Below are 12180 nucleotides of genomic sequence, written 5' to 3'. Positions count from 1 at the left end.
GATTGGAATGAAATATTCAAAACTCTGAAGGACAAAAACCTGCAGCCAAGAATACTCTACCCAGCGAAAATATCCTTCAAATACGATGGAGAAATAAAAACTTTCCCAAATAAACAAAAGTTAAGGGAGTTCATCACCACAAAACCTCCTCTTCAAGAAATGCTCAGGAAGAACCTCATTCCTGAAAAATCAACAAAAGGAAAGGGGTTACAAAATCCAGAACAAAGGAGAAAAGCAGAAGGACAATAACACAAAGTAACAGCTCTCCATCAGGACAAAATGCAAAAGAACCGGAATACAAGTGATAAAATGGCAATGGTAGGCTCCCATGTTTCAATAATCACTCTAAATGTGAATGGATTGAACTCTCCAATCAAAAGGCACAGAGTGGCAGGATGGATCAAAGAACAAGATCCAACAATATGCTGCCTCCAGGAAACACACCTCAGCCCCAAAGACAAACACAGACTCAAAGTGAAGGGATGGAAGACAATACTCCAAGCTAATAATGAACAAAAGAAAGCAGGTGTTGCCATACTTATATCAGACAAAGTAGACTTCAAAGCAAAACAGATAAAGAAAGACAAAGAGGGGCATATAATGATAAGAGGGACACTCCACCAAGATGACATAACACTTATAAATATATATGCACCTAACACAGGAGCACCAAAATTCGTAAAGAAACTATTAACAAAACTAAAAGGAGACATCAACAGCAATATAATAATAGTAGGGGACCTCAACACCCCATTAACACCAATGGACAGATCATCCAGACAGAAAATCAACAAGGAAATTATAGAATTAAATGAAAAATTAAGTCAGATGGACCTAATAGATATATATATAGGACACTTCATCCAAAAACAGCAGGTTACACATTCTTCTCAAGTGCGCATGGAACATTCTCAAGGATATACCATATCTTGCGAAACAAAGCAAGCATCAATAAGTTCAAGAGGGTTGAAATAATATCAAGCATCTTTTCCGATCATAATGCTATGAAACTAGAAATCAACTACAAGAATAAAGCTGGGAAAGGGCCAAAAATGTGGAGACTAAACAACATGCTACTGAACAAACAATGGATTATTGAAGAAATTAAAGAAGAAATCAAATATTATCTGGAGACAAATGAAAATGAAAACACACATTACCAAATGATTTGGGACAAAGCAAAGGCAGTCCTAAGAGGGAAATTCATTGCAATACAGGCTCACCTCAATAAGCAAGAAAAATCTTACATAAACAACCTCAAATGACACCTAACAGAATTAGAAAAAGAAGAACAAACAAAGCCCAAAGTCAGTAGAAGGAGGGAAATAATAAAAATTAGAGCAGAAATAAATGATATTGAAACAAAAAAGACAGTAGAAAGGATCAATGAAGCAAAGAGTTGGTTCTTCGAAAAAATTAACAAAATTGACAAACCCTTAGCCAGACTCACTAAAAAAAAAAAGAGAGAAGTCTCAAATAAATAAAATTAGAAACGAGAGAGGAGAAATCACAACAGATACCAAAGAAATACAAAGGATCATAAGAGAATACTATGAAAAACTATATGCCAACAAATTGAACAACCTAGAAGAAATGGATAAATTCCTAGACTCATACAACCTACCCAAACTGAATCAGGAAGAAATAAAGAATCTGAATAGACCAATCACAAGTAAAGAAATAGAAACAGTAATCAAAAACCTCCCCAAAAATAAGAGTCCAGGACCAGACGGCTTCTCTGGAGAATTCTACCAAACATTCAAAGAAGATTTAATACCTATTCTTCTCAAACTATTCCAGAAAATAGAGGAAGATGGAGCACTCCCTAATACATTCTATGAAGCCAACATCACCCTGATCCCCAAACCTGACAAGGACAACACAAAGAAGGAAAACTACAGGCCGATATCACTGATGAACATAGATGCAAAAATCCTCAACAAAATTTTGGCAAACCAAATACAGCAATATATCAAAAAGACTATACACCACGATCAAGTGGGATTTATACCAGGGACACAGGGATGGTTCAACATCTGCAAGTCAATCAACGTGATTCACTACATTAACAAAACGAGAAAAAAAAACACATGATAATCTCAATAGATGCAGAGAAACCATTCAACAAGATCCAACATCCATTTATGATAAAAACCCTCAATAAAATAGGTATAGAAGGAAAGTACCTCAACATAATTAATAAAGGCCATATATGACAAACCCACAGCCAACATCATACTCAATGGACAAAAACTGAAACCCATCCCTCTCAGAACAGGAACAAGACAAGGGTGCCCACTTTCACCACTCTTATTCAACATAGTACTGGAGGTTTTGGCCAGAGCAATTCGGCAGGAAAAAGAAATAAAAGGAATCCAAATAGGCAACGAAGAAGTAAAACTCTTGCTGTTTGCAGACGACATGATCTTATATATAGAAAACCCCAAAGAATCCATAGAAAAACTATTAGAAACAGTCGACAACTACAGCAAAGTTGCAGGGTATAAAATCAACACACATAAATCAGTAGCATTTCTATATGCTAACAATGAACTAACAGAAAAAGATCTCAAGAACTCAATCCCATTCACAATCGCAACAAAAAGAATAAAATACCTTGGGATAAATTTAACCAAGGAAGTGAAAGATCTATACAACGAAAACTACAAGACCTTCTTGAAAGAAATCGACGACGACATAAAGAGATGGAAAGACATTCCATGCACATGGATTGGAAGAATAAACATAGTTAAAATGTCCATACTTCCTAAAGCAATCTACAGATTCAACGCTATCCCAATCAGAATTCCAATGTCATTCTTTACAGAAATTGAACAAAGAATCCTAAAATTCCTATGGGGCAACAAAAGACCCCGAATTGCTAAAGCAATCCTGAGAAAGAAGAACAAAGCTGGAGGCATCACAATCCCTGACGTCAAAACATACTACAAAGCTACAGTAATCAAAACAGCATGGTACTGGTACAAAAACAGATGCACAGATCAATGGAACAGAATTGAAAGCCCAGAAATAAAACCACACATCTATGGACAGCTAATCTTTGACAAAGGAGCTGAGGGCCTACAATGGAGGAAAGAAAGTCTCTTCAGCAAATGGTGCTGGGAAAACTGGAAAGCCACATGTAAAAGAATGAAAATTGACCATTCTTTTTCACCATTTACTAAAATAAACTCAAAATGGATCAAAGACCTAAAGATTAGGCCTGAAACAATAAGTCTTCTAGAAGAGAATATAGGCAGTACACTCTTTGACATCAGCTTCAAAAGAATCTTTTCGGACACCATAACCCCTCACATGAGGGAAACAATAGAAAGAATAAACAAATGGGACTTCATCAGACTAAAGAGCTTCTTCAAGGCAAGGGAAAACAGGATTGAAACAAAAATACAGCCCACTAATTGGGAAAAAATATTCACAAGTTATTTATCCGACAAAGGGTTAATCTCCATAATATACAAAGAACTCACACAACTCAACAATAAAAAACCAAACAACCCAATTACAAAATGGGCAGGGGACATGAACAGACATTTCTCCAAAGAAGATACACGGATGGCCAATAGACACATGAAAAGATGCTTATCATCACTAATCATCAGGGAAATGCAAATCAAAACTACACTAAGCTATCACTTTACACCTGTTAGAATGGCAAAAATATCCAAAACCAAGAGTGACAAATGTTGGAGAGGCTGTGAAGAAAAGGGACCCCTCATACACTGTTGGTGGGAATGCAAACTGGTGCAGCCACTATGGAAAACAGTATGGAGATTCCTCAAAAAGTTAAGAATAGAAATACCCTATGACCCAATATATATATATATTGAATAAACATATATACATGAATATATATGTGAATATATATAATTTGCATAATCTATATACTTAAAATTGTGCACTTTATGTATGTTACACCTCAATTTAAAAAAAGAGGCTTGATTGAAAGTCTGAGAAGCAGTAACTTTCCAAATCTTTTCCCACTCTGTGCAAGTAGACAAATTCCATTCCCTAACACTGGCAGGAAGCTAGAGGTTGATTCCCAGGGACTATAAAATAGAGGGTATCTGGACTGGGACAAACTGGCCACAATCATGGGCAGGGAAGCTGTTCTGAAAACAGGGTATAGAAGATCATCTTTGAAAATGGCCCCAAACCATCCCACTCCTCCCTCTGTGGGCATGATGCTACTGCCATCATGTTGAGTCTGTAGAATCTGGGCCGGGCCTATACTGCTTCAACCTATAGGATGCAGGAAGTGACATCCTGGGACTTCCAAGCACTGGCATTAAAAAGGCCTGTCAGCATTCACTATCTCCTTCTGAGAACCTACTGCCATGCTGTGAGGAAGCCCAAGCAGCTGCATGGAGAGGCCGACATGGAAGAGAGTCAGGCCCTTCGCCCAACAGTCCAGCTGACCTCCCAGCACCAAACTGCCAGTCATGTGAGTGAGCCATCATGGAACTGGATCGTCCTCTGGGTGAGCCATCCCAGCTGACGTCATAGAGAACAAACACAAGCTGTCCTTGCTAAGCCGAGCTCAAACTGCAGCATTGTGAGTAAATATATGATTGTCATTTTAAGCTGCTAAGTTTCACAGCACAGCAAGAGATAGTTGCTGTTCCTCAGCAAATCAGGAGTTCAGGAGTTCCTCAAGGAAGTAGCTCAGCCATATTACGTACAACAGAGCCCTCTTCCTACACACACTCACACACACACATATACACAAACACAGAGCTTTTGAACATTTTAGCGTTCCACTCTTAAATAGGAGCATTCAACCAAATCATAGGATAGATGATGAAAACTTCTAATATAAAAGACAGAGATGCAAACAAATGTAAAAAGCAACTTGGAGAAAATATTATAAAGGAAGAAGGAAATATTTCTTAACTATCATCAATATCCTCAGAGAGAGAGAGATGATATTGCTTTCATGAAACAAGAGCAGGATGTTCTCTAAGAAGGAACGTTCAGTGAACTAATCAAGGCTCTTGGAAACTAAAAGTCATCATAGTAGAAATGAAAATCTTAATAGAAAGATTGGAAGATAATGTTGAATAAAAGTAAATAGACAAAAAATGTGAAAACTAATAAAGAAATTAGAGAACCAATTCAAGATGACCAACTTCCAACTAATAGACGTTCAAGGAAGAAACAACAGACAAAACAGAGAGGAGGACATTATCCAGGAAACAAGTCAAGAAAACTTGTCCAAATTGAAATACTCGAATTGCCAGGGAAAAAAATCGCTCCTAAAGTCCAGTTGAATGGATAAGAACAATCCCACATAATCTTGAAATGTCATCACACCATGCACAAAATGAAGCTCCTACATGCTTCTAGAAAGGAAAAAAAATGATCTATACAAAAAGGATCAGGATTTATAATGGCTTCAGACTTCTAAACAGCAACACTAGAATCTAAGAGACAATGGAGAGATGCCTTCAAAATTTAAAGGGAAAATTATTTCCAACCTAGAGTTCTATTTCTAGCCATACTATCAAGAAAGTGTAAGGGTAAAAGAATTACATTTTCCTACATTTAACACCTCAAAAAACTTGCATCCCATGCACCCTTTCTCAGAAGGCTCCTAGAAGATGTGTTCCACCAATAAAGAGTGAGCTATGGGATCCAAACAGAACAGAAGGGAGAGAATCCCCAAAATGATGGTGGGGAGATCGCTTAGATCTCTCAGGCAGCCATGCACCAGGCATCGGGCAACCTGTCCACAGTTGGTCAGAAGGCCAAGAGGAGCCTTTACAAAGATGAAACTGCTAGAATGCATCATGTGCCTGAATATCTTAAGAGAGGAATTACACGATTGGTGAGGGGCCTGAGGTTGAATGAATGATCAATACACAGAAAACTAAGCCATAAAAAAGACATTAATTCTACAGGAAATAAAATGTACAGAAAAGATAAAGTAATTATAGTATACTATACGGCTCGGCTGTGCATAACATTTACAGAGTCATTATACATGTATATGCATATGTGTACAAGTAACATTTTATCTAGCATTTCTAGCTCTTTGTGGTGAAAGAGGTAACAAAGTAGATTAGTACCTTACAATGCTGGATCCAGAAAACCTGCACTGTCCTCTAGAGGCTACTGTAGTTCAAAGGGAAAAAAAGTCTAGGCTGGAGAAGCTAGGGAAGGCTTCCCAGAGGACTTTTAAGTGTTCTGGGGTATCTTTGAGATTGGTTAACATTTTCCCTAACGATAAGCCCTCTGTAGCCAATTATAAAATATTTGAAATATGGCACAGGCTGGTCTCACACTCTGTATCTTGTTTCAGAAAACAAATCTGTATTTGTGTTTTCTGAATGATCTCATCTTAGCATGTCTCTCTCTGCACTTTGTTTTGGGTATAGCCAGTTCCAAGTGCCAATTTTTGTCCTCCTGAGATGAGTAGATACAAATGCGCACGTTAATGAATTAGTGCTAAAACCTAACTGTGCACAGTGGAGGATGAGCAGAAGTTATGGGAATATTTGCAAAGCCTGACCGGAGAGCTTGACTAGCGGACAAAAGTTGCTTCAGAATGTAAAGGGAGGGAGGAAATAAAATATACCATAAAAATAAAGAGCAAGGCAGAGTGGGTGAAATTAAAGCGTAGCTAAAACATGGGAATTCTGAGAATTTCTAAACGTGAGTGATCGTTAGACTCACCTGGGGAACTTAGAAAAAATACAGCTTCCTGGGACCCATATTCTATAATTTAGATTCAATAGTGTAAGTTGAGCTCCCAAAACGTATAATTTGTAAAAGGTTCCAGCATTGCATACAAGATCAGTCTTGCACGGAAACCTGACCTGGATTTAGGTGGAAACGCACTGACATCACCCAGAACAACTGTTTCTGCACTTACTATCAGAAAAATTCACAAGAGGAGACGACACTATCTTTGGCTAAGTAGTCCCACGGAGGATGTGTTGATTTGTGAGTTTTTCTTTTACACACTAGTGATGAGCTTTGTAGAGGATGAGAAACTGCCTTGCCCGGAATTTCTTTCTTTCTTTCTTTTTGTGTGTGTATGTGTGTGTGACTATAGAACGTGTGGGAAGTGGGAAGAGACATCTCATTCGGGCACATTCCTTTATCTTGAAAAAATAATATTTATTATGGTATAACCATAATGGGCTCTGTTTTAAATGTTTTTGCATTAGGCCAAGTGTAACCCTAAAAGGAAGGGGTTGAGGGGGGGAGGGGGGCTGGAGAAGCATCCACGGAGCTGTCCGTGGTGCTGAACGAAGGAGCCGCCTCCAAGCCTTGGACCTTCCCAGCAAGAAGGGGCTCTCGGGTCCGTCCTGCATTTTCCTTTCTGCTGTCACCTCCAGTTTCTTCTCTTTCCCAGGACGAGCAGGATCGAGAGTGGCCCTTTATACTTTTTCCTGGGCAGCAGATGACCTTCTGTTGGACTACCCCGCTCGTCTCCCTCTCCCTGGGCGGCCGCAGATGCGCCCGGCCCCTTCCCCCACTTAGGCCCCTTCGGCGGGGCGGGGCCAGGACCCCATCCCCCTTCTCGCGCCCTCCCCGGGCCAGCTTCCCGCATCCCCGCGTCGACGCGGCGGCGCCCTGAGCGCGCCCGCCGGCCCCACCTCCCTCCGCGCCCCTTCCCCAGCTCCCAGCCACCTGCTCCTCCTCCTCTCGGTCCCGCCCAGCGCGCCGGCAGCCCCCGATCGGGAGCCGGGAGGAGAGAGCGGGCGAAGGCAGCAGCACAAAGGGCGGAGCGGCGGAGCAGGGGACGCGGGCCCGGCTCCGGAGGGCGGCGGCGTCTGGCGCGGGCGGGCGGGCGCGGGCATGGACGCCGAGTACCCTGCCTTCGAGCCCCCGCTCTGCAGCGAGCTCAAGCACCTGTGCAAGCGGCTCCAGGAGGCGTACCGGGACCTGAAGGAGGACCTCACGCCTTTCAAAGATGACCGCTACTACAGGTAGGGCGGAGCGGGCCGCGAGGAGCGGGGCGCATATCCGGCCTTCAGCCGCACCCCCCTCCCCCCCCCCCCCCCCCGTCCCGGACCCCCGCTGCGTTCCCCGGCGTGGCGGGCTCCCGCTCCTCGGCCGACCCCTGTTCCTGGCGGGCGCGGAGGCCGGGGAGGGATGGGAAGCGCGGAGAGGGTTGCAGATCCCCGGGTTCTGGCTGCGGCGCTCGCATCCTGGGGGTCAAGGGCAGATCGGGGAGCCGGGCTGAAGAGCTGTTTTCCATTGCCTAGAAACCTGAGCCGCGATTCTCAAATCCCGAGAAAGGGACCCATGGGCACGGTCCCTGCTTCGCTCCTCCCTCTTTCCCTTCTTTTGCTGTCATTCTCCCCGCCCTCCTCCTCCGCAAGCCTACCGCCACCGCGGTCTTGACTCAGGCCTCTCTGAGTCCTGGTTTGGGGAGACAATCAGTTCCCCCCAAGCGCCTGCTAGGAGGGTTCTCCTTGGCCTCTCTTCTGAGTTACTCAGGCCCCTGGGCTTTGGTGGAAATCTTTGAGGCTGGGGTGCTGCTGAGGGTTAAGGCAGGTGGCCTCAGGGCTGAGCGTGGCACCTTGGTGAAGATGCTGTGGGAAGCCATGTATCAGCACTCCCAAGGAGCTGTTGGTTTTGGCTTGTCTCTGTTCATCTCTGTCGCCCTCTCCTGTAGCCAAGGTGAGAGCAGTGGGGACCTCTGGGCACCTGCCACTTCCTCCCTGTGCTTTGCGGTTCTGAGAGGGAATTATGTCCGTTGCCCATGGATGGACCTAGCTGATGTGTTGTGGTTTAAAGAAAGGACCCTGTCAGCAGCCAGAGACTGGAGCTGGATTGATTTTATTACCAACCAGCTCTGTGAGCCTGAGAAAGTTACCTGCTAACTCTGCACTTCACGCTCTCTCATCTGTAAAATGGGAAGCTTGGGCCAGAAGGTTTCTGAAAGTCGAGAACTCTCATAACCATTTACCCACTTCTAGGCTTAAGGATGGCAGGTGTATTGCGCGGCTATCTTTGAAGGGGTGGTAGTCATTTTTGTACAGCCTGCCCTGTGCTACGGGTCATATATGCATGGTCAGAAGAACATGTATCACATTTATCATCAAATCTTTTCAAAAGTCCAATGGCTTCTCAGGGGCTAATTAGCAGTATATTGCTGAACAATGTATTGGTCACAATTACTGAGTGGAAAAGCCCATTTAAAAAAAAAGTAATCCCAAGATGACATGATGTTGCTTTTGGAATAGCCTCACAATCTATTTAATGCAGCCCCCGGAAGACCTGACAGTATAGTAAAAAACAACCCACAGATAGTTTCAAATCATTATTTTTGATATATATTCCAATCTCTTTTGCCACTAATTTCCCCCCTCACTCTCGTTGGTTTTTTTTTTCCCCTCCATATTTTGTTTTCTTGGGAATGTTTCTTTGGCAAAGCAGCTAGTGAATAGGGAAATGGTCTTAATTTCAGGCAGCAGGGAAGAGAGCAACGTCGCTGTTCTCTTAACCGCATCTGAGTAGCCACATCACTGGTTAATCCACAATTGGATTATCCTTTATTCACTCACCCATTTATTCAGCTTAATAGTTAACTGAGCATCTCCTATGTTGCTGCTGTTCTAGATGTTGAGGATACAGTGGTGTGCAAGACAGACAGGACCCCTGCTGTCATGGGGCTTGTAGGTAATAAATAAGTGGTTGCATAGTGCAATGGGTATTAGGATGATAATAAACTGACACGATAAAGAGTGGGGGGTGCTATTTCAGAGAAGGCGGTCAGGCAAGGCTCTTTGAGAAGGTGACATTTGACTGTGAACTGAAGAATGTGTTGCTCACTAGACAATGAGCTGGGGAGGAAAGTTCCGGAAGAGGAAGGTCAAGTGCAAAGTCCCAGAGGCTGTAAAGACATGGTATGTTCAAGGAACAGACAGAAGACCAGCATGTTTGGAGCAAAGTGGTCAGAAAGATAGAGAAGGCCCAGTCATATAGGGCCTTGAAGGCCAGACTGAGGAATATGGATTTCATTAGAATTCCAACGTGAAGCCACTGGAGGGTTTTAAGTGGGGAAAGTAACATGAGCCCTTTCACTGCCTGTCCTACAGCAAGCATTTGAGTCTTTGCTGCAGGTGTAACTTCATCTGTTGAGCTGGATCCTGAAGACAAATTCACCACGGTTGGAAGGGGACAGTAATGAATTCTGTCCCCCTGCCACGAGAACAAGTTGACTGCAGAATGCTTTACAGTATTGTGTGTTGGCAGAGCAGTTAGGCTGAATCACAAAGACTATTTTAGAGTGAGGAGGTTTTAGGTCACTGAACTATCTTCCACTGTTCCATTGAATTTTCATATCAATGGGTTGTACCTTTACAAAACTAGGTGAAATACTCTTGGGTTTCGAAGTTGGGAAGCTGATAGTTACAGCTCCTGCATCTGCCTAGCTGGGAGATAAACTTGCTACTATAATTTGTGCTCCCACTCTTCTCACCATCTTCATTTCCTCATTAACAATTTCTGACTAAAAGGCACCAATCCTTTTTTCCATGGAGGACTGGGGACTCGCCTCTTGTTGCCGACAGTTTCCTCATAACAGGCCCAGCAAGGAGACAGCTGCTAATGCTCCATTTTCAAAAGATGGTTGGCCCTTCCGTTAGCTGGCATGGCTATTTGCATATTAGCCACGTAATTTGGCATCAATGAAAAACGGCAGCTATGTGATCAAAGGACTCAGTCATTTTCACAAAATGAGAGATGGCAGTTGTACTGCATAGTAGGAAAGGGGGAGCCAGCATGGGGTAAATGGAAAGCAGTAGGCTGGGCATTTGAAATCCTAGGTTCTTGTCCCAATGCTACCCTTTGCTAGCTGCCTTGCCTTGGGGAAATCATCAAATTTCACTGGTGATCAGTTTCCACATCAGAAAAATGAGGCAAGGATGTTGTGAGGCTCACATGCTTTATGAAGATAACGCTAAAGATGCTTTCCAATACAGATGCAGAAAAACCAAAGCAACCAGCCTAAACAGTAAGGTAATGGATTGAGTTGTTGATCCAGCAGCTTAATGATGTCATCAAGTTCTTTCTTTGTAACTGAGTAGCAACTAGCTGCTAATAATCATTTGGGCTGTTGCTTCTCATTCACATTCATGGGGAGAACTGGCTGGCTTTCTATAGCTCTGTCTAAAAGAGAAGGAATAACTTGAATTCCACAGCAAAACTCCTTGAATCTTCTCTATACCCCCACCAAAATGGAAACCATGAAGAAGACAGATGTGTGTTGGCAAGGACATGGAACTTTCATCCACTGCAGATGGGAGGGTAAATTGGTGCAATCATTGTGAAAAGCTGTTTGGCAGTATCTGCTAAAGTTGAACATACACATTCCATTTGGCCCAGCAATTCCTCTTCAGTATAAACCCTACAGAAATGTAGACATTGGTCCAGCAAAAGACAGGAACTAATGTGTTCATAGCAGTACAGCTTGTAATACTCCTAAACTGGAAACCAGCCAAATACTCATCAACAGTAGAATAGATAAATTTGGCTTATTCCATAACAGAATATTACACAGCAATAAAACTAAACAACTACACACAACAATAAAATGAGTCTCACACACACACATAATGTGAACAAAAGAAGCCAGACACAAGGAGGCCATCCTTTTTGATTCCACTTATATACAAAAATATAAAATTGACAAGATGACTCTACACTGTTAGAAGTCAGGAGAGTGGTTCCCCTTGAGGGGACAGTGACTGGAAGGGGGCAGAAGAGGGTTTTCTGGGTATTGGTAATATTTTGCTTCTTGATTTGGGCTCTGGTTACACAGGTATATTCAGTTTGTGAACATTTATCAAGCTGTGCACATGATGTGTACACTTCTCTGAGGATGTATTATGCTTCAATAGAAAGCTGAAAAGAAAACCAACTCCTGTGTCTCATTGATGAGACCCGGGCCCTTGCCCTTGTTTGAGCACAGACAGTCAAGAGGATGGAATTAGACTTGGGCAGCTCAGAGAGCCCCAGGAGCTGAGGGTGGAGCCAATTTCTCCTAAGCCATAGGTCTTCAAGGGAGGAGGGGTAAACAGCTGAACCAAATTGGGGTTCTGTTAGGAAGAAGATGTGGAGAATGGATGCCTGGTGGGCAATTAACTATGTCCGTGGCATAAATGGTAAAGAGCTCAAGAAATGTGAAGGACAACAGAAATGTTC

General features: G+C 42.9%; 1 protein-coding gene across 2 annotated transcripts in view; it reads left to right on the top strand.

Annotated features, from left to right (window-relative positions):
- The first annotated feature begins 7664 nt into the window (after positions 1 to 7664).
- Positions 7665 to 12180, top strand: part of TMEM181 (transmembrane protein 181) — a 72716-nt gene continuing 68200 nt past the window's right edge. The window contains exon 1 of one of the 2 annotated variants that reach the window (XM_070483649.1): positions 7665 to 7955. In XM_070483649.1, the coding sequence (XP_070339750.1) occupies positions 7825 to 7955 (131 nt within the window). In that variant the 5' untranslated portion in view covers positions 7665 to 7824. The remainder of the gene's footprint in view (positions 7956 to 12180) is intronic. The other variant, XM_014846946.3, reaches the window with a different exon arrangement.

The sequence above is a fragment of the Equus asinus genome, chromosome 1, assembly GCF_041296235.1.
Source record: "Equus asinus isolate D_3611 breed Donkey chromosome 1, EquAss-T2T_v2, whole genome shotgun sequence".
Classification (NCBI taxonomy): domain Eukaryota; kingdom Metazoa; phylum Chordata; class Mammalia; order Perissodactyla; family Equidae; genus Equus; species Equus asinus.
This window is presented reverse-complemented; position numbering and strand designations above follow the sequence as displayed.